This window comes from Pongo pygmaeus, chromosome 23 (genome assembly GCF_028885625.2).
Source record: "Pongo pygmaeus isolate AG05252 chromosome 23, NHGRI_mPonPyg2-v2.0_pri, whole genome shotgun sequence".
In the NCBI taxonomy this organism is placed as follows: Eukaryota; Metazoa; Chordata; class Mammalia; order Primates; family Hominidae; genus Pongo; species Pongo pygmaeus.
The window spans coordinates 56,402,657-56,430,275 of record NC_085931.1 but is presented as its reverse complement, the minus strand read 5'-3'; the positions used below and the strand labels follow the sequence as shown (position 1 = coordinate 56,430,275).

The window sequence follows — 27,619 nt, the reverse complement described above, 5'->3', positions numbered from 1 at the left end:
TCAAGAGGCTGAGGTGGGAGGATCGCTTGAGCCCAGGAGGTCGAGGCTGCAGTGAGCCAAGATCGTACCACTGCACTTCAGCCTGGGTAACAGAGTGAGACCCTGTCTCAAAAAGAGAAAAGGTCATGAGTAACGGCTTCTTTATCTCCCAGGGTCGTTACAAGGACCCAATGATGTCATTTCTTGTCTTTGTCTACAGTGCAGCAGGTAAATATCAGAAGTTAGTAAGCGTAGGATTTAGGGATAGGAGGGAACAGATATATCTGGAAATGAGATCAACCTGTAGTAGGGTGGGCCCTAAATCCAATGACAAGCTCTTATAAGAGAAAAGAAGGGGAAATAGACACACAGAGCTGGAGGCCACGTGAAGATGGAGGCAGAGATTAGAGCAACGCATCTACAAAGCTAGGAAAATTCAGCTCTAGGGCTGTACCCTCAAGTCACTGAATATCTGGTTCTGCACATTTATTTTGTATGTGCTCTACACTGTGTACCTCTGTAGGCTGAAGAACATGACATTTGAGATGTGACTCACTAGAGCAGACTGTGGAGGCTGGAGTCACCTGGACACCGCAAGAAAGAATCTTTTCATTATTTAGCATAAGGCTGATCCTTTATTTTTATTTTTTAAATTTTATTATTTTTTTGAGATGGAGTGTCACACTGTCCCCCAGGCTGGAGTGCAGTGGTGCAATCTCCGCTCACCGCAACCTCCGCCTCCCGGGTTCGAGTGATTCTCCTGCCTCAGCCTCCCGAGTAGCTGGGATTACATATGCCTGCTACCATGCCCGGTTAATGTTTTGTATTTTTAGTAGAGACGGGGTTTCACTATGTTGGCCAGGCTGGTCCTGAACTCCTGACGTCGTGATCCGCCTGCCTTGGTCTCCCAAAGTGCTGGGACTACAGGTGTGAGCTACTGCACCTGGCCTTATTTTTATTGTCATTTATTTATTTATTTATTTATTTTTGAGACAGAGTCTCGCTCTGTTGCCCAGGCTGGAGTGCAGTGGCACGATTTCAGCTCACTGCAGTCTCCACCTCCCAGGTTCACGCCATTCTCCTACCTCACCCTCCCGAGTAGCTGGGACTACAGGTGCCCGCTACCACGCCTGGCTAATTTTTTTGTATTTTTAGTAGAGACAGGGTTTCACCGTGTTAGCCAGGATGGTCTCAATTTCCTGACCTCGTGATCCACCCACCTCGGCCTCCCAAAGTGCTGGGATTACAGGCGTGAGCCACGGCGCCCGGCCTTATTTTTATTTTTGTAGACAGAGTCTTGCTCTGTTGCCCAGGCTGGAGTGCAGTGGTGTGATCTCAGCTCACTGCAACCTCCGCCTCCCGGGCTCAAGGATTATTCTGCCTCAGCCTCCTGAGTAGCTGGGATTATAGGTGTCCACCATCACGCCTGGCTAGTTTGTATTTTAGTAGAGACAGGGTTTCACCATGTTGGCCAGGCTGGTCTCAAACTCCTGACCTCAGGTGATCTTCCCACCTCGACCTCCCAAAGTGCTGGGATTACAGGCATGAGCCACCGTGCCTGGCCCCCTTCCCATTATTCTAAACATAAGAACTTGAACACAGAATAAAGAACCATGTGCAAATGACTATTTTTCTTTCTGTTTATCTTATGGCTTCATTTTAAAATGAATAGGCTATCTTTTAGAACAGTGTTAGGTTTACAAGAAAATTGAGTAGCAAGTATAGAGGGTTCCCATATGCTCCCTTCCCATAGACCCCTAGTTCCCCTATTATTAACGTCTCATGTTAGTGTGGTACATTTGTTACAATTGACTAGCCAACACTGACACATCATCATCACCCAGAGTTTATAATTTACATTAGGGGTCACCCTGTGTACATTCTGTGGATTTTGACAAATGTATAACGACATGTACCCACGGTTACAGCATCACACAGCAAAGTTTCACCGCCCTAAAAATCCTTGTGCTCTCTCTGCCTATTCATCCCTTCCTCCCCCCAGCCCCTGGCAACCGCTGATGTTTTTACTGTTTCTATAGCTTTGCCTTTTTTGAAAAGTCAGGCTGGGTGCGGTGGCTCATGCCTGTAATCCCAACACTTTGGGAGGCCAAGGTGGGCGGTTCATCTGAGGTCAGGAGTTCAAGACCAGCCTGGCCAACACAGTGAAACCCCCGTCTGTACTAAAAATACAAAAATTAGACAGGTGTGGTGATGCATGCCTGTAGTCCCAGTTACTTGGGAGGCTGAAGCAGGAGAATCGCTTGAACCTGGGAGGCGGAGGTTTCAGTGAGCCAAGATGGTGCCACTGCGCTCCAGGCTAGGTGACAGAGTGAGACTCCTTTGCAAAAAAAAAAAAAAAAAGTCATATGATTGGACTCATACAGTAGATAACCTTTGCAGATTGACTTCTTTCACCAAGCAATATGCATTTAAGGTTCTTCCACATTTTCTTATGGCTTGATAGCTCCTTTCTTACTATTATATCTTACATTAATAAGACTCCGTTGTCTGGAGGTACCACAGTGTTTTTATCCATTAACTTATTGAAGAACACATTGCTTGCTTCCCGGTTTTGGCAATTATGAATACAGCTCCTGTAGACACCCATATGCCAGACATAAGTGTGGACATAAGTCATTTGGGCAAATACAAATGGCTTTTGAACGCTATTATTTTAATTTTTCTGTGCTGTTTTGTTTTAGATGTGTCTTTTGTAAGCGGCGTATATATAACTAGAATTTTTAAAAGCCAGTCTGTGGAGAGCTAGGAGATAAATACAGCAAAATATTAATTGTAGAATCTAGGTGGTGGATGTATGTGTACATTCTGTACAATTCCTTCAGTTTTTCTATATGCTTGAAATAAAACGTAGCAGGGAGGGCTGGGTGCCGTGGCTCAGGCCCGTAATCCCAGCACTTTGGAAGACCAAGATGGGCGGATCACTTGAGGTCAGGAGTCTGAGACCAGCCTGGCCAACATGGAGAAACCCTGTGTCTACTAAAAACACAAAAATTAGCCAGGCGTGGTAGTGCATTCCTGTAATCCCAGCTACTCCGGAGGCTGAGGCAGGAGACTCGCTTGAACCCGGGAGGCGGAGGTTGCAGTAAGTCAAGATTGTGCCACTCCAGCTTGGGCGACAAAGTGAGACCCCATCTCAAAAAAAAAAAAAAAATTAGGGAGGAAATGTAACAAAAACCCTCTGGATTTATGAAATCACAATGGGCCTTTCAGGGGAGAGTAACCCTCCACGTCTGGCCTCGGCTCTGCCTTCCACCCAGGGGCAACACACGGAATGTCTTTTATCCTGTGGACGGGAATCACAACATCCGGCAGTGTCGGGGCTGTTGCAAGAAACTGCCCAGCCCAGGGCCTGGGCCTCCGCAGTTTAACCACCTCGTGCCTCTTCCTGCCTGGAGAACGGCAGGGACTGTGTTGTGCTGCTGGTCACCGGCAGAGGGCGCACGGAAAGCAAGTCTGCGTCCAAAGTTCTCACGCCTGCCCTTCCTTCAGGAGTATTTTTTACAACTTTGCAGCCTTCAGAGTTAAAGCAAGCCTCTCCACGTTGGGGCGTGATTCCAGGCATATAAACGCAGTGGTGATGGCTGCGGCGGCCTCCTGGGGCTGTCTGCCTTTTCTCCTCTGCCTCCTTCCCAAGGATTTCCTTCCCTGTCCCTGTCTCCCATTAGACGTGGCGATCGTGGCCCAGGCCCCAGCCTGATCCAGGACAGGAAGAGTGCTCAGTGCTCATTGAAAGAACCGACATTACTTCCCATTTCTCCCTTTATCTCCCCACTTGAAAGCAGGAGGATGAATGACAGGATTGGCTGTCACTCGCCCATCACTGGGGCCCTCCCAGAGCCTGGCTTGTTCAGCCTGGACACAAGTGTTCCTAATGGAGTTATCCTGGGAGGCAACGGAACCAGGTGCCCTCCTGCCTTTCCCCCTGTTGTGGGTTGAATTGGGTTCTCCCACAAAAGATATGTTGGAGTCCCAACCCCAGGTACCTCAGAATAGAACTTTATTTGGAAATAGGTTAATTGTAAATGAAATTAGTTAATATGAGATCATTAGGTTAGGCTCTAACCCAATATGGCTAGTGTCCTTATGAAAAGGGGAAATTTGGACACATACACACGCACAGGGAAGACCAGAGGAGGGGGAAGGTACAGATCAGAGTGATGTGCGTGCAAGCCAAGGAACACCAGACATCACCAGCAAACCACCAAGGAGCTGGGGCAGAGGCCCGGAACAGATCCTTCTTCGCAGCCTCAGAGGGAAGCAACACAGCCTACACCTCGATTTGGACTTCTGGCCTCCAGCACCTCGAGGAACTCGAAGTTTCACCTGGTTAAGCCACTCAGTTTGCAGGCATTTGTTAATGGCAGCCTGGGAAATGAGTACACCCCCAACCCCTTTCCCTACAGGGAGTGTCCATGTTACCGTCAGTCACTCTGAAAACATGCAGCTCCAGTTCAGGAAACAAGGGGTGAGCAGCTGGCTGAGAGTTTTGAAGCCCTGGGCTCTGCATGGTGGCCCTGCCTGGTGCAATGAGAATAGTGAGATCCTTCATTTTGTGGATGCAAAACGAGGCTAAGCAGCTGCTTTCCAGCGGTGCGATGGGGGCAGTTTAAAGAGACCACCTGCCCAAGAGGCCCAGTGGGAGCCTGGTACACAGGGCGCGCTAACAAACCGACTCTTGCCCTCCCCTCTCTGGCTTTACATCACAATCCACACTCTAGTTACAGCTCCAGAGGCAGTCCCCCGGGTCCCGCCCATGGTCCCACACCAGCCTGGGGGTGGCAGCATTACTTGGTTGACTGTGGATTTGAACCACGTCTTCAGTGTGGTCATTCGTTTAAATGCTTTGCCTGGGAGCCCGTGTGGGCCAGGATCCAGAGGGAGGCGTAAAGTCTGTCTGCAAAGCCTTGCCTCCCTTTTGGCAGCCCCTGGGTGGCCTGAGCCTGCTGGGCTGCTAGAGTACACCCAGCCCTCTCTGCCTGGCCGACAACTCTCTCCAAGCTCCCCTTTTGCCTTCAGGATAAAGTCTGCAGCCTTCCTCGCTGGGCCCCGCCTGCTCCTCACACCTTGGCCACAGGCCTCTTCCTTCCACCCCCACCCCACACCAGCCCCCAGGCCCTCTGCATACCGACCTCAGCAGATACTGCCCTGCCACTTCTCTCCTGGACACCACAGTGCCTTTGTTTATGCCTGCTAGCAAGTCCAGCCCCACTCTGCCCACCTAAAAACCCTACCGATCCTGAGGCTCAGGTGAAACGTCAGCCAGTGAAGGGTCTGAGCGTGGGAAGAACCAGATACATTTAGATGGAGGGTAAGGTGAGCGAAGCTGTCTGCACTGGAGTATCCAGCTCTATCTCAGCTAAGGATAACGTGCCAAGAGCTGCCATCTGTCAATGGCCCTGGGTATATGGCCCCACAAGAGACCCATGTGGAGAAGGAAGAGCTAACTGGGGTGGGGGAACCCAGTCATTTCTGGGCCTTGGGGCCAGAAATCCTGTCCTTGAGGTCAAGGACAGGGCTGGACTTAGTCCCCACACTTAGTGGAAAATGCCTCCCCACACCTCCTGCCTGGCAATTTCCAAGTCACTCTTCAAGTGTGGCCTGCAGCAGATAACTAGTTGTACCCCAATATGTATTACTTCATTTGTATACAATTGTGGAATGATGGCTACAATTGTGGAATGATGGCCTGGTCACACGGTCAGCCAGATAAGCTTCCCAGCCTCCATTCACCTAGGTGTGGTCACATAACTGAATTCTGGTCCATGGGATACAAGCGGAGGTGAAATGCACTTTCCATGCCATGTTGTCATGGAGAATTAGCATGCCGACCCCCTTCTTTTTTGCCTTTCCTCCTCGCTGCTGGCCAGAGCGTGGCAGGATGGTGGAGGCGAGAGCAGCATCCTGGACCACAAGACAGAAGCTGCGTGTGGCGGCGGAGAGGACAGAGCCCCAAGCTGGAAGGAGCCTCGGCAGAGCCACCATATGCACTTGCGCTTCTATGAGAGCAGGAATCAGCCTCTGGTTTTTTGTTTTTTTGTTTTTTTGAGAGAGTCTTGCTCTGTCACCAGGCTGGAGTGCAGTGGCGCAAGATCGGCTCACTGCAACCTCCACCTCCCGGGTTCAAGCAACTCTCCTGCCTCAGTCCCAACCAGCTGGGACTACAGGCGCGCACCACCACGCCCAGCTAATTTGTGTATTTTTAGTAGAGACGGGGTTTCACCATGTTGACCAGGATGGTCTTGAACTCCCGACCTCATGATCCGCCCACCTCAGCCTCCCAAAGTGCTGGGATCACAGGCGTGAGCCATAGAGCCTGGCCGAGCCTCTGTTGTTTCAAGGCCACTGCTGTTTCAGGTCAGTTGTAGGAGCCAGCCGAGTGAAGTGCCTGAGAGCCAGTTCTCCTTGGGTTCAATCCCAAGCGACCACACTTCCTGGGGGTATGACCTCGCTAAGTGACTTAACATGTCTGTAACTCAGGTTATTCAACTAGAAAATGTGAGTAGTAAAAATACCCACCACCAACTGTTGTGAGAATCAAATTAGTGAATTCCACATGAAGTGTTTGGAATTGCACATAGCTTGCATTTGGGAGCAGTAACGATTACTGCAGCTGAACCTAGAGTCTGTGCAGAACACAGGCCCACCTTAAATACCACCTTAAATACCACATCTCTCTAGGGTGGCCCTGAGCAGGCCCACGTGGAGCTCCTTCCCAGAGCCCCACCCAAGACCTTCGCTGAGCTGAGTTGAACAGAAACGAATGTTCCTCACAGAAATACAAGGGAGAGGTTAGATAAAGGTTTTTTCCACAGCGGACGATTACAGCTGAAGGGTACTTATGGCCCAAGGAGTGTATTTTTAAAAAAGAAACGTGACTCTTTAAGGTTGCCACTCTTTATACGTGAATGACGGGAACAAGGGTGTCTTCCTCATTATCGACTTCCTGTATTAAATTGTGTGAAATAGTCTCCCGTGGGTTGATTTGTATAGACTTCATTCATATATTTTTTCCTGATAACAAAATGAGAAAAAAAAAAAAGGTCAGCAAATGTGTATACTTCCTAAATATTCTTTTTTCTTTTTTTTTTTTGAAAAGGCACACAAACTTTTTATCAGTGTGTTATCCCCAAAATACAGAATACATTTCACACGTAATGAGCCCCGCAAAATGATCCATCTCAACCGCTCCTCAGTGGCGAGAGTCACTTTATAATTACACTGCAGTTAGATTAGGGACTTACACCAGTAACATTTGGGGACATATGAAAATTAAATCTCCGTGGGTGTGACTGTACACTTTGTTCACCCCGTTTGATTTCTCAGATCATTCTTTTCTTTTTTTTTAGAGACACCAACTCTCTCTGCCACCCAGGGTGGGGTGCAGTGGTGCGATCGTGGCTCACTGCAGCCTCTAGCTCCTGGGCTCAGGCCATCCTCCTGCCTCAGCCTCCCCAGTAGCTGGGATGTCAACCGTGTGCCACCATGCCTGGCTAATTTTTGTATTTTTAGTTTAGTTTTATTTTAGTTTCACCATGTTGGCCAGTCTGGTCTCAAAGTCTCGACCTCATAATCTGCCCGCCTCAGCCTCCCAAAGTGCTGGGATTACAGGCGTGAGCCACTGCGCCCAGCCCTCAGATCACTCTTAATGCTCCTTTTAGGCCCTCAGTGGAAGTGATGATAACAGATGGACCCACCAGCAACCAGACATCAGATTGGAGAAAATATTCCTGGGTCGCCCCTGAGTTTAAGCCAAGAGCTTGATAAATAAGTAAATAAATACTGTGTTTTTCAGTTGCAAGTTCACCTGTTTACTTGCATTTAACATCTTCCTGTAGCTGGAGCTCTGAACTCTTGGGGTCCTGTCTATAACCAAGAGACTCCAGGCTTTTTCGGGGCAGCCCAGGAGCCCCTCTCTCTACCTGGAAAGCCGTCCCTGAGTAGGCAGTGCCATCCTCCTCCTGGGTCTCAGCCATGAAGCCTCCTCCAGGAAGCCTTCCTGACTCCCCCAGCAAACTCAGTGCTCTTCCCTGGGGCTTTCCGGTGCCCTCCACCCATGCACCCCGTGTGGACAGCAGTGACCCGTGGCCCATGGGTCTGTCAACCCAAGCCAGCCCACTTGAGGTCCACAGTGTCCAGATGAGGACCACCAGGGCGGGGTGTTTCCCCTTTTGCCCCCTCCTTGTCCTTGACCTCCACAGCCCCGCGGTCCCTCCACCCAGTCCCTGACCTGGCCCTGGTCCCACCCAGCACTCACTGCAAACGCTGCTCCTTGGCCAGGCTGAGGTTGCTGCTGTCCAGAGCTCTGCGCAGGTCTCGCTGCTGCCGCCGCTGCTGCCGCTCAAACAGCAGGGTGGCGCGAGCCCCCTGAATCCTCTGCTGGTCCCAGTCCAGGTCTCGCTGGTGCTTTTCTTCCTGCAGCCTCTGGAAGGAAAAGAGGCGGCTCACCACTACCTTTCCCCAGAGCCAAAGAGCCCCAGGGGATTATCTAGGAGGCCTGGCCTCTCATTCTACAGATGGGGAAACTGAGGCTCAGAGGAGGGGCAGGTAGGTGACCAATGTCATGCGGGAAGCCAGAGGAGACCCCCAGCCTGCCCTCATTCCATGTGGCCCGGCTGCCCTCCCCCGTCAGGAGGTGCTGGCCGTCCTCCTTCTCCTGAAGGCACAGCAGGGACTCAATTCCTACAGCAGCCTCCACTCCCGGCTCCCGGGTGCAGGGCTCTCAGGTGCAGGCTGGGCCCAGAGTCTTCCTCCTCAGGTCCTCAGGGGGCTCCCTGGCTCGGTCAGCAGTCAGATGCCACCTCCATGAGCCACGGCTGGCTGCCCCACAGCTGAACGCAGATCACTTGGGCGGCTTCCAGAACATGCAGACACCACAGCCTCACCCGGTGACAGGAAGGTTATGGTCCTAGAGGGGCACCCCAACCCCTGAGTTGCTATGTTTCAGCTCATTCCTCACTGCCCTCCTCACTGAAAACTCTGGAACCCTGGAAGAGGAAGCTGGATTTGTGTGGAGGGAGGGGTACTTCCCCGCGTGTTGTCAGCTTTGTTAGGGCTGAAGACGAGTCCCCTTTGCCCACGTTTGCCATTTTTAGGGCAGAGCCTCCTCCCGCCAAATAAGCAAGGATAAGTGTCCAGTGAGTGGCACGGGGGTCTGGGCGGCCCCATCCTGGGACTGAAGGCAGGCTGGCGGGCTTTGTCACCCACGAGGCAAGTCACCCTGCTCTCACGAACCTCAGTGTCCCCCGCTGTAAAGCGAGGCTGCTCTCAGGAGCCCGGGGTCATCACACAAGCTGCTTGGTGACAAACAGGGAATGGCATGGGACACACTCACCTGGGATAAGAGCAAAGCAGACAGCCCAGCTGTTTGCTGTGAGATCCCAACTTTCCCAGTTACCTCCAAGCATAGAAAAGGGGATGGAGGCAAGGACCCAGAAAGGAAGGGGGCTTTCTGAGTGGGGAGGTTTCATGTGTGTTTTTCCCCCTTTGTGCTTTTCTGTCTTCTTAATTTTCTATAAAAAATGAAAACTAGACAGCAATACTGCTTTCAGGATGGCCGGCCGATCTTCTGTGCCAGACGGTCCAGGCAGAGCTGCAGTCCTGAAGCACAGAGCAGGGCCCTGGACCCTGATTCCAGCCCCGGCGCCCTTTCCACCTTGGACTACTTCCTCAACTTCACGGCCCTGCCTGCCAAGGTCCCGGCCCCACTGCAGCCTCCCACACGCGTGCACCTCTGGCCTGCAGGGAAGCAGGTGGGCGAGCTGCCCCACCCACTCCTCACGCCCTGGTCCACGCCACTGCCACTGTCCCTCCTCCTCCCCAGACCCACCAAATCAGAAGCTTACACCAACTATGGCACCTGCCACCCCAGCCTGGCCTCTCCCACCCACTCTTTGCAGGTTTGAGTCCCTCTCCAGATCTCTCCTGCCAGGATTCTCGGTGGTTTCAGCACACACAGAGACAGCCCTCTCTTGTCCCCAGCTGCTCAGCTCTCCTGCCTCCTCTCCAAAGATCTAGTCCCTGCTTCACCTTCTCACCCCCTGGGCACACCCTACCAGTGGTTCCCAAACTTGAGTAGGCATCAGAATCCCCTGGGGGCTTTCGAAACCACAGACTGCAGGCCCCACCCGGCTGATGCTGTGGGTCCGGAGACCCTCCCTTTGGGACCCTCCACCTTCCCTTGTCATTACCAGTAACAGTCTCACTGCTCTAACCTGCCTCTTCCTCTCTCTCTCCAAGTCCCTGATTCCAATGATTATGCCCCCCCGCAAAGTGTGACCTCCAGTCCGCTGGCCGCCACTTTTCCAATCTCTCTCTGGCCCCCTGGTTTGTCTCATGGCAGACGCTCCCAGGCCAATACGCTCAGCCCCCTGAGTCCTTCTCTTGGTCAGGCAGGTGGTGACCACAGTGAATCTGGCTAAGCATGGTGGGGGACATCCCAACAGCGCTCTCTGGGGTCACTTCAAGGTCATGACTATGACCCCCCAGCGGGCCCTGGGCACTGTCCGACCATCCTGTCCCCTTCCTCCAGGCTGTTCCCTCTCCAGCTCTTCTAGATGACCATTTAGCACTAACTCCCCCCGACCCTGCTCAGCTCTACTTCTAAAAGGTAGAAAATGACGGTCACTTCAGTGGTCCTGAGCCACAGCCCCCAGTACAAATCAATTCCAGGTCTCATTTCTGTTCACTCGCAAGCTCCCGCCCTGACGCCCCTTCCCGTGACTCCAATGACGGCTCTGAGCTCCCAGAGGCCACACCAAGCCCTCAACTAGCACTCCATGTCCTTCGCTCCTCCTGCAGCCCAGGGACACGGCTCCAGCCAGTCTCTCCTCTGGATCAATTTCCCCTCTACTGAATGACAAGCATGCTGTTATTTCTACAATCAAGACAAATAAACAAAAACTCTCCCTTCACCCCACGGCCCCCACCAGCTCCCACTCCATTTCTCTGCACCCTTTACAGCAAACGCCTTGTAAGTGCTGTCTACATGTGCCATCTCCACTCATTTCCTGCCTGTTCTCTCTTGAGCCCATTAGGCTGGCAGCCCCACTCCTCTGCCAAACATGCTCCTTCCTGACAGGGTCCCCGGTGACTGCCATGGTGCTGGATCCAGCGTTTAGCCTGCAGCCTGGCAGCAGCGTTCACCCAGGGGTTCCCCTCTCCTTCCCTCCCAAACACCTTCCCTCACTTGGCCTCCAGGAAACCACGGCTTGCATCTGTCCACCTCCCTGGCGGCCCCTTCTCAGATGCCTTTGCTCTTTATCAACAGTGGTGGTGAGAAGGGGGGTCCTGGCGGGTGCAGGACTCAGTCCTCAGTTTTAAGTACTCTCTGTAGGGCCGGGCACGGTGGCTCACGCCTGTAATCCCGGCATTTTGGGAGGCTGAGGTGGGCGGATCACTTGAGACCAGGAGTTCGAGACCAGCCTGGCCAACATGACGATACCCTACCTCTACGAAAAATACAAAAGGTAGCTGGGCGTGGTGGTGCATGCCTATAATCCCAGCTACTGGGGAGGCTGAGGCAGGAGAATCGCTTGAACTCAGGAGGCAGAGGTTGCAGTGGGCCGAGACTGCATGACTGCACTCCAGCCTGGGTGATAGAGTGAGACTGTCTCAAAATACATGCATACATTTTCTCTGTAGGTGACGACTCACATTTATGCCTCTGGCCCAGACCTTGTTCTGAGCCCTGTGTTACATATCCAGCTGCCTCCTGGGCTTTAATTGGAGGTTGTGGCAGAAAATACTACTTGTCTCCCAGTAACCATTTTTCATTCTTCTTTAGTAAAACAATCACCAGCACTTCACTGTCTGGAATAAACACATTTCCTTGACTTCTTTAGAGTTAGGGGCAACCTTGTGACTAAGTGTTGTCCAGTGAAATGTAAGTGGAAATCTCCTCAGAGTGTTCTCCATTCCTCCCTCCTGGTAGCTGGACTATGCACGTGATGGCTGGTGCTCAAGCAGCCATCTTGCACTAAGAAGTGAGAGCCAGGAGCCAAGGATAGCAGGACATCAGTCAATGACCACAGAGCTGCCATACCAGCCCTGGACTGTTTTCCTGAGGATTTAGTCTACTTGCAAGAGAGAAAGTTCTATTTTATTTAAGATGCTGTTATCTGTGGTTTTCTGCCACATTCAGGCAAATGTAATCCTAATAGATACAGATGTCTAATGGACTTTGCACACTTAACGTATCCAAAATTGTAACTTTGATTTCCACCCCTCCCACCCCACCAACCCGCTCCTCCCACCATCTTCCCCACCTCTGGAAATGCCAATTCCATCCCTCTAGTTGCTCAGGCCACAAGACCTAGAGTCGTCTTTTAACTCCTCTCTTTCACACTTCCCCACCCAATCATTCATCCAATCTTGTCGACTCTACCTTCAAAACAGATCCAGAATCTGACCATTGCTCAGCACCCTCACTGCCTGCCCCGTGGTCCCAGCCAGCATCGCCTCTCACTGTGAACACTGCAAAGGCCTTCCTGGAGATCTCCTTCCTTCCCCCTCAACCCCTAGTGTCTGCCCTCAATACCGGGGGATCACGCTGGGGATCCTGTTCAACCTAAGTCAGATCCTGTCACTCCTCTGTCCAAAACCCTGCAGAGTTCCCCGTCTCAGTCACGGAAGAAGCCAAAGTCCTCCCCAGTGGACTGCCAGGACCTCGACCCTCTGCCTCTGAGGCCTCCGCACCTGCCCCTCTCCTCACTCCACTCTAGTCACCAGGCTCCACGCTCTTCTCTGAGCAGGTCCGGCAGGGTCCTGCCTCAAGGCCTTTGCCCTTGCAGCTCACCCTGCCCGGTCGCCCTTTTCCCAGGTAGACACACGGCTCCCTCTCTACCCTCTTTTGGGTCTTTGCTTCAATGTCTTCCCATTCTACTGTCCTCTTTCTTGGCACTCGTACTCCTGATGCCACATCATACAGGTGTGACAATATCTGGCTCTTGTCTCCCCCCAACTAGAAGGGAAACTCCTTGAGTGCAGGTCCTAGGGCAGAGCACAAGGCCTGCTACAACTACATTTGTGCCTGGAAGGCAGCGGGAGCAAAGAGCCTGGCTCTGTGGGCTCTGGAAAAAGGGGTGGGGAAGTCACCAGCTTCTCCTGGACTTGCTGCTTCTGGACTAGGCGGATCTGCTCCAGCTGCTCCTGGGTCATGCCCTTCCAGCGGTCAGGGACCACGCGGTGGGGCCCGAAGGAGCTGGCTGCCTGCTGCGGGTTCTCAGAGAGCAGGTCCCCACGCAGCAGGTTGGTGATCTCGGCCAAGTTGTCCTCTTGTTCTTGCTTTTTCTCTTGCTTTTTCCTTTCTATTGACTCGATGGCCTAAGCAGGTGAAGACATTAAAGAAGATGGTCCAAGTGACCCCAGGGGTATTCTGATATCCAGGCCAGCAAATCTCACTGGGGGCCCTCGAGGGGAGGATATGCTAAGGGCAGCAGGAGTCGGGTGGAGGGGAGACTTGTCAGGCACGGATGTGGGTGGGTCCTTGAACCCCTGGCTGCCTGCACACTGCTGGGCGGGTGGGCTGGACTTGGGGGATCACCACCTGTTGGGTGTGTGCATAAGAGCTCTGGGTCTTGCACCAACTTGCCAAGGCAGGGAGCTCCCTCCTTGGATTAGGCTGCCACCCCGCGTGGGCCTGGTCCCACCCAAGACAGGGCTCTGTGCCCCTGGCAACCCTTGGACATCTGTGGGCTGCAAAGAACACTCAACAGAGTGATTTACAACAGTGGTGACTTCTAAAAGGTAGAAAACGCACTGTCACTTCAGTGGTCCTGAGCCGCAGCCCCCAGTACAAAGCAATTCCAGGTCTCATTTCTGTTTGATTCCCTGGGGGGGTCCCTGGCTGTGTGACCTGTACCAAGTCACTTCCCCTCTCTGGGCTGCAGTCATTTCTCTGTAAAGTCAGGAGATGGCTTAGGAGACATGTACTTGGGTTAACAGCTGTCCTCAGTAACACATGGACAGGGCAGTTTGCAAGGAGCCGGCCTTCCACATGTGCTCACCAGAGGCCAGCTTGATTGAGTCACACAGTACAAGCTTTGTAGTTACACAGGCCCAACTTCAATACCGGACTTGCCACTGAGTACTCCCTAAGGAAGTCAGCTCATCCTTCCAAGCCCCCACACCCGGTTTTTTTTTTTTTTTTTGAGACGGAGTCTCGCTCTGTCACCCAGGCTGGAGTGCAGTGGCGCAATCTCAGCTCACTGCAACCTCTGCCTCCCAGGTTCAAGTGATTCAACACTGTTCTTCCTTGGCACGGGGCAGAACTACCTGTCCTGCCCACTTAGAGTGAGCGTGGCCACGTGGCTTGCTTTCACCAGTGAAATGTGAGCAGAGGCCGGGCGCGGTGGCTCACGCCTGTAATCCCAGTACTTTGGGAGGCCGAAGCGGGCAAATCACGAGGTCAGGAGATGGAGACCAGCCTGGCCAACATGGTGAAACCCTGTCTCTACTAAAAATAGAAAAAATTAGCTGGACGTGGTGGCATAGGCCTATAATCCCAGCTACTCGGGAGGGTGAGGCAGGAGAATGGCGTGAACCCGGGAGGTGGAGCTTGTAGTGAGCCAAGATTGTGCCACTGCACTCCAGCCTGGGCAACAGAGCAAGACTCCATCTCAAAAAAAAAAAAAAAAAAAGAAATGTGAGTAGAGGTGGCAGTACTGCTCCCGAGAGGAAGCTGGGGGGACTAGCCACATTCCTTCCCTCCTCCTGCAGAGATCCTCCGGCTGGCGGTCGCTCCATCCCAGGGCCTGGGCTCCAAAGTGAGCATGCCAAGGAACAGGCCTCACAGCCCGTCCATGGCGGGCAGGGAGCATGCATGGAACATCAACTTTCTGTTTAAGCCACTGAGACTGGTGGGTGCTTCTTACCCCAGCAAGGGTTAGTACATTCTGACTGACACAAAAGGGTGTTATCACTTCCTCATTCTGCAGATGATCAAATGGAGGCAGTGGGTGGCCTGCCCAAGGCTGCAGGGCAGAGCCTGGTCTTGCACCCGTGTGGTCGGGCTCCAGAGCCTGCGTGTCAGACCCTGATGCCACAATGCCTCTCTGATGAAATGAGCCCCGACCCGAGAACTGGAGGCCCTCACGTGTGTCCTTCCTGTTGAACTGGACCGGCCTGCTTGGACTTTTCTTTTGAGGATAGTTATCCAGAACCTTGGATTAACATCCCAGGTTAATTAAAAAGCCTAGTTGTAGTTAGGAGCAGAGCTGCAGAAGCCAGAGGGCAACTTTCCCCAGTGCAGGAGTGTTTGCGATGGTGCTGCCTCGCAGCAACCACATGAGGAGCTGGGGGTCTGAGAAAACCAGGCAGGCTGTGGATGCCCATTAAACATCTTCTAGAATATACGAATGAATAAATTGATGAATGAGACAATAGGGTTTAGCAAAAGCCACCCCAGTGCCCAGCAGGAAGGGCTCAATAAACATTGGTTGAATTGATGAATGAATGAGTGAATTATCATCATCATCATCATCACATCATCACTTCCATAAATGAATGAGCGGATCACCAGCCAACAGTGGAGGGCCCCATCCTACCATGCACTTGCAATGGGGACTGGAGCGAACAGCCTCCCCTCTTTGGGTGCCCTCTGTAAAATGAAGGGCAGAGATGGATGATCTCTAAGACCTTTGCAGCTCACTAGGTGGTGAGCTCAGACTTCAGGTGTCTTGCTTTGCCCTTTGGTCCTCCTCAGCACCTGCAGTTGGCTCTCCTCATTCCTCTCCCCCGTGTTGAAAACCCACATTCTCTGGTGTCTGGTCCAGCCTCTCTGGGATTTTTGATTGCCTGCCCCCACCAGCAGGACAGTTTTGAGCTTGTATCTCCAATATATTTAGTTCACAGCGTGGTACTACTATACCTTAATGATAGCACATGCTTATAACTACATATGTACATGGAAATCAAAAGTGATGAAGTTAAAAATGAATATGAAGCAGGGCTCTGGTATCTGCTCTCCCACAAATCCTGCACAGCCTTCTTTGGGGACCATAGTTCTAGTCGACAAGCGAACCTGATCAACGAACTCAGGCAAAATCCCCACCCACCAGAAAACAGAAGTGCATTTGAAAAGAAAACCTTGTTGGGGAAGGGAGAGGCATAGGGGTGAGCTCTAATTTCCAAAAGCAAAAGAGGGCCAGACATGGTAATCCCAGCACTTTGGGAGGCTGAGGCGGGAGGATTGCTTGAGCTCAGGAGTTTGAGACCAGCCTGGGCAATAAGGCAAAACCCTGTGTCTACAAAAAAATACAAAAATTAGCTGGGCATGGTGGTGTGTGCCTGTAGTCCCAGCTACTTGGATGGCTCAGGTGGGGGGATCATCTGAGCCTGGGAGGTCGAGGCTGCAGTGAGCCGTGATCGTGCCACTACACTTCAGCCTGGGTGATAGAGTGAGACTCTGTCTCAAAAACAAACAAATAAAAAAACCCAAAGAAACAAAAAGAAGAACTTATTTCAGCAACTTCAGCATCAGGTTGGAGGGGAGGGGAGTGTGTGGAAGGAGGGGAGCCAGAGTTTAGAGAGGAGGCGGGAGGTCTCAGGAGGCCCCAGTGTCCGAGCTCATTATGATCTTCTTCATCATCGCTGCCATCGGTGAGCATCCAAGTAGCTGTTCTCCGTAAAGGGGAAGTCTGAGAGGTGGGAAAAACGGAAACCAGCACCAGGCATTGGAGCAGAGCTAGGCGGTAACGGTCTAGGTGGATGTCACCATCCTCATGTTACAGAAGAAGAAACTGAGGTGTAGAAAGGTGAGCTGACTTCCCCAGGTTACATGGCTAGTTTGGCAGGTTTCCCTCCAAGATTCAGTGCTAAGGGACAGGACTGGGTCTCATCCATCTCTGTTATCAGGCAGCCCATCAGGGTCTCTGTCAGGGCTGGTGATGTGACCAGGGGAGCAGGCTGAGATTGGGATCCCAGGGAGGACGGAGAGCCTCGGGAAGCCGTAGTGGGCTCGTCCTCCCCTCCAGTCGTCGAGCCCGGGGTCTCGGAGTACCTATACCTGGCTCTTGTTGAAGTATTTCACAGACGCACAAACCGCCTTTCTGGTGGTGCCTTCCAGCTTCTGCAGGTGCTTGGCTGTCTCATCAAACTGCAGCCTTGTCTCTGTGTAGAGGGCCTCTGAAAGGAGGCAAGAAGCAATCAGACCAACCTGGCCACAGGAGCACCTTCCCACGTGTGGCCGTTCGTGCCTTTGCCTCTTACCACGTCCTTAGCCATGAGCATGAGGACGGGAACAATAATGACAGGACCTGCCTCTGAAGGCTGTGGGAGAGTCAAGCTCCCAGATGAGTGCTAGTGATCACTACTATGCTGGGGTCCTGGCACAGGCTGGTGGTGTGCCCTTTGCTGTCCTGCTATATCCTGAGGCAGCTACATCATTACTGTGGGCAAGAGATACTCTACAGCCCCAAGAAATGACATTTGAGACCTGCAGGACAAAAGAAGTGGGTTGGGAGCAGGTGTAGAGGTTTTGGGAAAGGATTCAGCGGAATCCAGAAGTGAAAGAGCAAGAAACCAGACAGGACTCTATGGAGGAAGTAGGGCCAGCTGACAGATACTGTGGAGTGGCAGGAGGACTTGGTCAGGCCAATGAGGAAGAGAAAGAGGAGGAGTAGGAGGTGAACGGGTCAAGGCAGAAGGTCCAAAAGCAAAATGTGAAGATTTGGAGTCAAACAGAGGAGGCTCACATCCCAGCCCAGACATTTCCGAGCTCTGTTAACCTCAACTATTACTTAGCCTTGCTGAGCCTGTGTCCTTACCTGTGAAGCAGGACATACCTCCTTTGCAGAATAATAATAATAATAATAATAATAATAATAATTATTATTATTATTATTATTATTTGAGACGGAGTCTCGCTCTGTTGCCCAGGCTGGAGTGCAGTGGTGCATCTTGGCTCACTGCAACCTCTGCCTCCTGGGTTCCAGCGATTCTCCTGCCTCAGCCTCCGGGGTGGCTGAGATTACAGGCGTGCACCACCATGCCCAGCTAATTTTGTATTTTCAGTAGAGACAGGGTTTCACCATGTTGGCCAGGCTGGTCTTGAACTCCTGACCTCACTCAGGTGATCCGCCCACCTTGGCCTCCCAAAGTGCTGTGATTACAGGCGTGAGCCACCATGCCCGGCTTGCAGAATTATTATGTTAAGAAAAAGTCATCAATCAGAAGTTTTTTCATTCAAGTATTTGTGCCCTGTGGGTCTCCTCACTGTCTCCAAAAACAAAGACCAAACTCTTTCATCTTCAATTTCTGGCCTCTGCACAGTCAGCCTCACCTCTCATGGTTCATTTGTTCATTCATCCATTTAACAGAGAGCCATGGAGAGCCTGGCATGGGGGTCCCACTTTGCTGGGCACATGATACATAATGGGGAGTAAGACAGAAAGGGCTTTTCCTGCCTTCCTGGAACTTGCTGCCTAGGAGAGGAGACAACAACCAACACATGAACCCAGAATAAATGTATTAATACCAACTGTAGCAGTGACAGGGAGGAAAGGACGGAGAGACCAAGAGGAGATATGCTGGGGGCTCCTGGCTGAGGCGGCTGAGTTTCGCGGGGAGGGTAGGGGATTGCTTCTCTGGGAGCAAATGAAGTTTGAGACCTGCAGGACAAAAGAAGTGGGCTGGGAGCAGGTGCAGAGGTTCTGGGGTGGGAAAGGATTCAGTGGAATCCAGAAGTGAAAGAGGAAGATGGCAGGAACACAGCAAGTGGAGGGGGCAGAGTCGACAGTGGAGAGGTGGGCAGAGGCCCAGCATGCAGAGCCTGTGGGCTGCAGGAGGATTCTGCATCTCTTTCCAAGTGCGTGGGAAGCCATTAGCGGGCTTGAAGCTGGGATCGAAGGGGTAGGGTGATGCTGTCCAACCCCGCATTTTTTTTTTTTTGAGACGAGTTTCGCTCTTGTTGCCCAGGCTGGAGTGCAGTGGCACAGTCTCGGCTCACTGCAACCTCCACCTCCTGGGTTCAAGTGATTCTCGTGCCTCAGCCTCCCAAGTAGCTGGGATTACAGGCACACGCCACCATGCCCGGCTAATTTTTGTATTTTTAGTAGAGATGGGGTTTCACCGTGTTGGCCAGGCTGGTCTCAAACTCCTGACCTCAGGGGATCCACCCGCCTCGGCCTCCCAAAGTGCTGGGACTACAGGTGTGAGCCACCGCACCTGGCCAAACCCCACATTGTTTAAAAATATCACTGACTGCTGTTTTGGGAATGGACCAGAGAGGGGCAAGAAAGGAAGTGGAGGCCATCAGAAAGATCTTGGCAGAGGTCTGTTCAGCTGAGATGGTGGCTTGCACCACAAGGGTGACAGCAGGGATGGGGACAAGCGGACAGTTCAAAATATATGCAGGAGGTAGAAGGGACAAGAGTCAGAGATGGCCTGGAGTCAGGGGTGGGTCATGGATGATTCCCTAGACTTCTGGTTTAAGGGCAGGAGGTACCAGTTAGTGGGAGGAGAAAGATGGAAAAAGGAGCAGATGCAGAAGAGGATCCAGGGCTGCTTTCCGATATGTTGTGAGGGGTCCTGTGAGACGTCAAGGAGACCGCTGAAGAACCAAGTCCACAGCTGAAACAAAGCCTTTTGGCCAGAGGTGGAAATTTAGACCACTTGGGAGATGGATGAACCATACAACATGTCAGTGATCAAGGCTATGGAGAAAAATAAAGCAACGGGATATGGAATGTGGGGTGGGAGGAGGGTACAGGGTTTAAAATAGGGGGGTCGGGGAAGCCTCACTGATAAGATAGCACTTTAGCACAGCCCTGGAGGAGAGTGGTGATCCCTACCGATATCTGGGGAAAGACATTTCTAAGCAGAGGGAACAGCACATGCAAAGGCCCTGAGGCAGAAGTGAGCCTGATATACTCACGTCTGAAAACAGCAAGATAGTGTGGAAAGAATGGAGTGAGAGGGCAGCATAGCAGGAGATAAGGCCAGACTGTGAAGGCGTTGTAGGTCCCTGAAAAAAATCGTTTACTCTGAGAGAAATGTTTACTCTGTAGGATAGGGGGAGAGACCCAAAGAGCAGCTGAGAGATGCTTTTTGTTTGTTTGTTTGTTTGTTTGAGATGGAGTCTTGCTCTGTCGCCCAGGCTGGAGTGCAGTGGCACAATCTCAGCTCACTGCAAGCTCCGCCTCCTGGGTTCACGCCATTTTCCTGCCTCAGCCTCCCGAGTGGCTGGGACTACAGGCGCCTGCCACCACTCCTGGCTAATTTTTTGTATTTTTAGTAGAGATGGGGTTTCACTGTGTTAGCCAGGATGGTCTCGATCTCCTGACCTCGTGATCTGCCCGCCTCAGCCTCCCAAAGTGCTGGGATTACAGGCATGAGCCACCGTGCCCGGTCTTTTTTTTTTTTTTTTGAGACAGGGTCTCACTCTGTTGCCCAGGCTGGAGGGCGGTGGCGCAATCACAGCTAACTGCAGCCTTGACCTTCCAGGCTCAGTGATCCTCCTGCCTCAGCCTCCTGCGTAGCTGGGACTACATGGGCACGACACCATGCCCAGCTAACTTTTTAATTTTTTGTAGAGATGAGGTCTCACTTTGTTGCCCAGGCTGGCCTTGATCTCTTGGCTTCAAGTGATCTTTCCTCCTCGGCCTCCCAAACTGCTGAGATTACAGGCATGAGCCACTGCACCCAGCTGAGAGATGCTGATAGCCTTAGTTCAGAATGGGAATGTCGGAGGGTGTGGAAAGTAGTTGAAAAATGGAGAGAAAGGAAGGAGTCAAGATTACTTGGGCTGGGGCCCGGGCAGCTAGAAGAAAAGAGCTGTCACGGATGTGGGTAGAAGGTCAGGTCTGCAGGGAAGAACAGAGTTATTGGACTTGTGCTGATCTTGACAAGTGCATTAGACATCCAAGAGAAGTTAGATGGATTTATGAGTCTGGATTCAGGGAAGAGTCCCGGCTGGAGGTATAAACCTGGGAAATGATGGCCTATAGGTGGCATTTAAAGCCATAAGACCAGACAAGATCACTCAGGGGTGAGTTTAGCTGGTAAAGGAGAGCACTGGTGTGAACAACAGCCAGAGGTTGAGCAGATGAGAAACCAACAAAGGACCTGGATGGGAAGGGAACTAATATGAGAGTGGTGTTCTGAAAGCTGAATTGCATGCGGATTTCGAGGAGCAGGTGATCGACTGTGTGTTGTGCTGATGGTAGGTCAAGACGAAGGTCAAAAACCGACCTTGGATTGGACGACATGGAGGTCACTGGTGAGGTTGGACAGGGCAGTTCCAGTGGAGCAGGGAGGGCATAAATCTGGTAGGAGTGGGTTCAGAAAGAATGGGAGAAGATGATCTGGGGAGACCTCACTCATGGAGAGTAGACTGGGGAAAGAGGCTGGGAGGAGGATGAGCCGAGCAAGGAGACCGCAAACTAACAAGCAGAGAGGAGGGGCTCAAGAAGGCGGAGTGCGTTCCTCTCTGTGCCTGGTCCTTGTTTTGTCTTCCTCATAGCTCCTCACTATTTCATCGCCCACTGACACACCCCAAGAGAGCAGGGTTGTTGTCATCTTCGTTACCCGGTCTTTCTGGCACAGAAGTGGCTGGGAGGGTCGGTGCTGCTCGAGTGCAGGCATGAAGAGGAGCTGGGAGAGCAGAATGCTGCTGACCTCAGTGAGGACGCATGGGGCTTTCTGCAGTTCCCTCAATGAGAGGCTGTTTCATGCCTTGGAGCCTTTGCTCAAGAGGTTCCCTGGGCTTGGGGAGTCCTGGTGAGGGCATGTGACCACCATGCCTGCAACTACACCCCAAAGTCCCCTGCAGGAATTTCTACCACAGCACCCAAGAGACTCAGGGAGACCTGCATCTTTCCCATTCATCTTCCCAGCAGACTGGGAGGGCAGGGACCGATTCTGAGTTACCTCTGCACGCCAGCATCCAACTGGGACCCCGACACAGAAGGTGTTTTCCACATGACTGAGGTGTGATTGGAGGTGTTTCCCTCCTGGAGGGCAGGCTCTGACTTTTCTTTCCCCACAGGGCCAAAGTAGCATGTGGCTGTGCACATTAGTAGGACTTTAAACAAATCCCACAAAAACTGTAGGGTTGCTTAAAAAAAAAAAAAAAACTGTAGGGTTGGTTTGTTGAAGAGAGAGTTGAGACCAGCCTGTCTCTTCTGTTTCATTACCTGCGCATTTTTGTTCAGCACGGGCGTTCTTCCATTCCCTTTGCTGCTGCAAAGACCATTCTCTGTTTTGTTCCTCTTGTAATTTCTTCCTCTCATGGAAGTTTAAATCCTCTCCCATGAATTTCTGCATTCCTGATATCGTATTCCGAACATCATTATCTGACTGCCGGGCTGGAAGATCTTTCTTAAGGGCTAGGGGGTCGGACAGATCAAATTCACGGCGAGTTTCTGGCTTCTGAAAGCTCTGTTGGAAGTCATTGATAGCCCTACAGAGATTTTTCCTATCCCTCTTTTTCCGGTTTTCCAATATGCACATGATTTTGTCATTTTGCCTCATTTCAGCAGCTGGAAGAGATATGGCATATCCATAAGCTTAGGATTCAGAGGAAAAAATAAATTTGAATCCATTTTATTTTTTATTATTTACTTTTTTAGAGATAGGGCCTCATTATGTTGCCTGGGCTGGTCTCCTGGCCTCCAACCATCTTTCTGCCTCAGCCTCCCGAGTCACTGGGATTATAGAAGTGAGCCACTGAACCCAGCCCATGAATGTACTTTAAAAACTAATTTTTTTAGTGACTGCAAAAGTAATACAACCCTCCAAAAAAGTAACACAGCAATTAAAGGATTAGGATCCTGAATATACAAAGAGTACCTATAAACCAATTAAAAAAAACTCAAAACCCCAACCCAATAAATGGGCAAAGTGTAGGAACAGCCAGGCAAATCACTATAAAGAAGCCTGAGGCCGGGTGTGGTGGCTCATGCCTGTAGTCTCAACACTTTGGGAGGCCGAGGTGGGTGGATCACCTGAGGTTGGGAGCTTGAGACCAGCCTGACCAACATAGTGAAACCCTGTCTCTACTAAAAATACAAAATTAGCCGGGCGTGGTGGCAGGAGCCTGTAGTCCCAGCTACTTGGGAGGCTGAGGCAAAAGAATCGCTTGAATCCAGGAGGCAGAGGTTGCTGTGAGCCAAGATCACGCCACTGCATTCCAGCCTGGGTGACAGAATGAGACTCTGTCTCAAAAAAAAAACAACAAAAAACAAAACCTGAGTAATCAATACAATTATGAAAGGATGATCACCCATACAAGGTGGGAAACATCCAATGAATTGAAGGCAAAATATTTAAAATGCTAATAATGGCACACATTAGTAAGGATGTGGGGAAACAAGATCTCTCATTTGCGGCCGGGCATGGTGGCTTACACCTGTAATCCCAGCACTTTGGGAGGCTGAGGTGGACGGATCACGAGGTCAAGAGACCGAGCTCATCCTGGCCAACATGGTGAAACTCCGTCTCTACTAAAAATACAAAAATTAGCTGGGCGTGGTGGCGTGTGCCTATAGTCACAGCTACTTGGGAGGCTGAGGCAGGAGAATCGGTTGAACCCGGGAGGCAGAGGTTGCAGTGAGCCGAGATCGCTCCACTGAACTCCAGCCTGGTGACAGAGCAAGACTCCATCTCCCGAAAAAAAAAGACCTCTCATTTGCTGCTTGTAGGAGTGTAACTCGGTACACTTACAACAAAACAATTTTTCAATACCCCATAAAACTACCTTTGACCCATCAATTCCACTTCTAGGTATCCCTTTCACATGTGCTAGGGACACAATTCAGGGACAGTCATTGCAGTAGTGTCCACAACGACAAAACAACTGAAAAAAAAATCTAAACCAGCCATCAGTATGGGAATGGATGAAGAAACTGTAGTTAATTCATATAACAAAATGCCATAAAACAATTAAAATGAATACCCTCTATATGTAAATCACTGATTAATTTCAAAAATACAAGCCTGGATGAAAGAAAAACATATTGCAAATGGATCTATTCAATAGGATACCATTTACATAAATTTTAAAAACATAAAAGCAATTTTATGTTGTTATGAATACATACATAAATAGTACAAGCATAAATAGTGCATGGGGGCTGGGCCTGGTGGCTCATGCCTGTAATCCCAACACTTTGGGAGGCAGAGGTGGGAAGATCACCTGAGGTCAGGAGTTCGAGACCAGCCTGGCCAACATGGTGAAACTTCGTCTCTACTAAAAATACAAAAATCAGCCCAGCATGGTGATGTGCACCTATAATCCCAGCTACTCAGGAGGCTGAGACAGGAGAATTGCTTGAACCCAAGAGACGGAGGTTGCGGTGAGCTGAGATCACGCCACAGCTCTCCAGCCCGGACGACAGAGCAAGACTCCATCTCAAAAGAAAAAAAAAAAAAAAGAAAAAAAAGCGTGGGAATGATAAACACTTCTGAGGAGAAAGGAAGGGAAAATTAAGAGGTTGGGGGGCGGAACGGTGTTGCTATATATATATATATACACACACACACACACACACATATATAAAACACAATTCTCAGAAAACACTCAAGATATCTGAAGCCAATTTGGCAAAATGTTAACATCTAGTCTGGTGGTGGGTACATATGTACCTGTCACACTGTTTTTGTAAGATTGAATTACCTCATAACTAAAAATATTAATAAAAAAGATAAAATATTTAGAACATACAGAACAGTATAAAGGAGAAAATAAAGTTTACTCATAATTCTATCCCTCCAACATTACCCTGCTAACATTTTGGCATATTTCCTTTCTTCTTCTTCTGAGCATATTTTAAAATATTTTAAAAACATAACAGCCCATTGTATGTACAATTTTGTATCCTGCTTTTTTTTCTATTATAAAAATCTTTATGGTGTTTAAAAACACTGAAATTTCTTTTTTTTTTTCAATTTATTTTTTGTAGAGATGGGGTCTCGCTTTGTTGCCCAGGCAAGTCTGGAGCTCCTGGTCTCAAGTGATCCTCTAGTTTTAGCCTCTCAAAGTGTGTTATTTCAACAATTGTTAAAATTGTTGGACATGATAGGGGAAAATGAGTTCTATTTGAAGTGGAATAATAATACCTTGAATAACAGTATTTAAGGTACTTGAATACTATGATTTGAATCATGCCTATCTCTGAGCCAGCTTGAGGGTGTGAGCCTGGACATATGTGTTGTCTGGTATAAACAGCTGTCCTTCATAGACGGTCTTAAACTTTTGAGCAGAGCAAGTGAGTGTGTGTGTGTGTGTCTTTCTGTGTTTAAGGCTTTTCCTGTCCAGTTTTTTAAGAAAATGAAGGAAAACATACATTTACCCTTAAAATCTATTTCTTATAATCCACATTCGAATTCAATAGCTGTTTTTCTTTTAAGAGAAGAATCAGTGCATTAAGTTAACTGGGCACAAGAAATTGTGAAATTTAAAAGGAGGAAGAGTGTGAAAATGACAACTTTTTATATATGTGAAGAAAGGAGGGCTGGGTACTGTGGCTCATGCCTGTAGTTCCAGCACTTTGGGAGACTGATGTGGGAGGATCACTTGTACGCAGGAGTTCCAGACCAGCCTGGGCCACATAGTGAGACCCTATCTCTATTAAAAAAAAAAAAAAAAAAAAAAAGACGGGGCAGGGGGGCGGTGGGGAAGACTGGAGTCTAAAGGCACACAATCCTAAACCAACAGATAAGCATTCAGGAAATGCTCACCAAAGGTTTCGTGTCTAGCTTTTTCAGTAGCTTCTTTTATCTTCTGGTCATGAACTTGAACATCCCAGGCTTCAGTGTCGCCCTATAAATGGAAAAACAGAGGAGAAGGGTTAGAGCCAGATAATTGTATTCAGTAATAACAATCCTACTTATTATTATTTTTAATCTCTGCCCCACTGTAAACGAGTTGTAGAAAATCTGGCTCAGGGGTGGAGAACCGCTGGTGTCTCCAGGCGAGCTCCAGAGGGAGCATTACTGGCCCTGCAGGAGGCCGTTTGTAGCCTCCTGGCTCAGATGTTTCATCCTAGAACTCATCTCCTCTCCCCCTCCACGCAGCCCCTCGCCCGCATCTGCCGCTCTAACCCCGTCCCGGCCCCTGCCCTTTCACCCCAATTATCCTGTTTCTGGCGCTGAAGACCCGCTTCTGCCTGCACAGCTCCGCGTGCCTCCTCTTGGCCAGGTTGGCGTCCTGCTGCAAGTCCCTGGGCAGTGCCACCGCCATGGTCTGGGAACCCACGGAAAGCCTAAGGGATTTTTAGAACACGCAGTATCAGGAGAACAGACGACGAAAATAAGCAAGCTGTAGCGCAGGCGAGGTTGGCTCCCTAGGTCGGGCAGGGGAAAGACAAGCCTTTAGCACGGTTTTCCGTCGGGCTCCCAGCGACGCCGCAGAGGAACAGAAGATCCCGCTCTCTCAGAAATGTCAACAACTCGTTGCTAAGGAACGGCTCCGCGCTCGCCGCGTCTCGCTCTCTTCTCGCGACACTTGGCGAATCCCTTCCCGCGCTTTTTCCGCGGGCGCTTGAGAACGCGGGTGAGGCGTGGAGGGCGGCGCCATGGGCCACCTAGAGCTGCTGCTTGTGGAAAATTTCAAGTCGTGGCGGGGCCGCCAGGTCATTGGCCCCTTCCGGAAGTTCACCTGCATCATCGGCCCCAACGGCTCTGGTAACTGAGCAGCTCGGGGCGCCACCGGAGCGCCTCCGCCGTCCCAGGCGTCCAGGCCACACGTGGCCTGTGGGGTATGGGCGCTGCCGCAGGCGCCTGGCCGGCCTTCCCCTTCCAGTCCTGGACCCTGACCCCGACTGGATCCCGGCCTGGCCTGGCCCAGCCCCTGCCCATCACCCCTGGCGCTCGCCTTCCACCTCAGGGGTCCTGACCCTTGTCCCTCCGCCCCACCTCGGTCCCCACCCTCGCCCCCCACCTCAGAGGTCCCGACCCTTCCTCTCGGCCCCGCCTCGGGCCCCACTCTCGCCCTCCACCTCCTGGCTCCCGACCCTCCTCCGTCACCCTGGGGGTCCCCACCCCACCTCAGCTCCGGCCCTCGCCCTTCATCTCAGGGGCCCCCAACCCTCGCCCCCCACTCTGGGGCGCCCACCCTCGCCCTCCACCCCGGGGGTCCTGACGCTTCCTCTCCGCCCCAGTCCCGCCCTGGGCCCTGTTCTCTGCCCTCACTCCTGCTTCGGGGACGGCTCTGGCCTTTGGCCCTGGTCACTGTCGTCCCTTTTCCCTTCTCATCCGACGTTGAAGTGAGAGGGAGCTGTCGAGGAGGTAATGGGTTCCAAGCAGCCGGAACCACCATTTGGATCCAAGGGAGCTTTGACCCAGGAATGCAGTGACGATGACCCAGTTGACTGAGCTTTTGCTGAGTTCCTGGCGACACCGTCTTTGGTTAGCCATGGCACATGGCCGCTCTCCCCATTTTATAGTTGGGGAAACTGAGGTCTGGAGAGGCCAGAGGACTTGCGAAGGTCTCTACTAATAATACCAAAATTAGCTGGGTGTGGTGGCGCGCGCCTGTAATCCAAACTACTCTGGAGGCTGAGGCAGGAGAATCGCTTGAACCTGGGAGGTGGAAGTTGCAGGGAGCCAAGATCACGCCATTGCACTCCAGCCTGGCAACACAGTGTGACTCTTGTCTCAAAAAAAAAAAAGGCTGGGCGCGGTG

General features: G+C 51.2%; 2 protein-coding genes across 3 annotated transcripts in view; one reads left to right on the top strand and one right to left on the bottom strand.

Moving 5' to 3' along the window:
* Positions 1-4,505: 4,505 nt before the first annotated feature.
* RIBC2 (RIB43A domain with coiled-coils 2) lies at positions 4,506-26,406 on the bottom strand. The gene is made up of 7 exons (XM_054469818.2): positions 26,063-26,406; positions 25,675-25,756; positions 22,131-22,475; positions 17,003-17,121; positions 13,093-13,320; positions 8,255-8,421; positions 4,506-7,011 (listed from the first exon to the last, which is right to left on the bottom strand). Exons 1-7 carry the CDS (start codon positions 26,174-26,176, stop codon positions 6,933-6,935), a joined length of 1,134 nt encoding a protein of 377 aa, XP_054325793.2. The 5' UTR covers positions 26,177-26,406; the 3' UTR covers positions 4,506-6,932.
* The window catches only part of SMC1B (structural maintenance of chromosomes 1B), a 69,497-nt gene continuing 68,225 nt past the window's right edge, over positions 26,348-27,619 (top strand). Inside the window, exon 1 of one of the 2 annotated variants that reach the window (XM_054469816.2) lies at positions 26,348-26,619. In XM_054469816.2, the coding sequence (XP_054325791.2) occupies positions 26,511-26,619 (109 nt within the window). In that variant the 5' untranslated portion in view covers positions 26,348-26,510. The remainder of the gene's footprint in view (positions 26,620-27,619) is intronic. The other variant, XM_054469817.2, reaches the window with a different exon arrangement.

Coding starts and splice junctions, on each gene's coding strand:
- RIBC2 (XM_054469818.2), bottom strand. CDS start 26,176: ATGGCGGTGGCACTGCCCAGGGACTTGCAGCAGGACGCCAACCTGGCC. Junction 17,122..22,130: donor TGCTGAACAAAAATGCGCAG/GTAATGAAACAG, acceptor GCCTCCTTTCAG/AGGCCCTCTACACAGAGACA. Junction 13,321..17,002: donor AATACTTCAACAAGAGCCAG/GTATAGGTACTC, acceptor TCACCTGCTTAG/GCCATCGAGTCAATAGAAAG.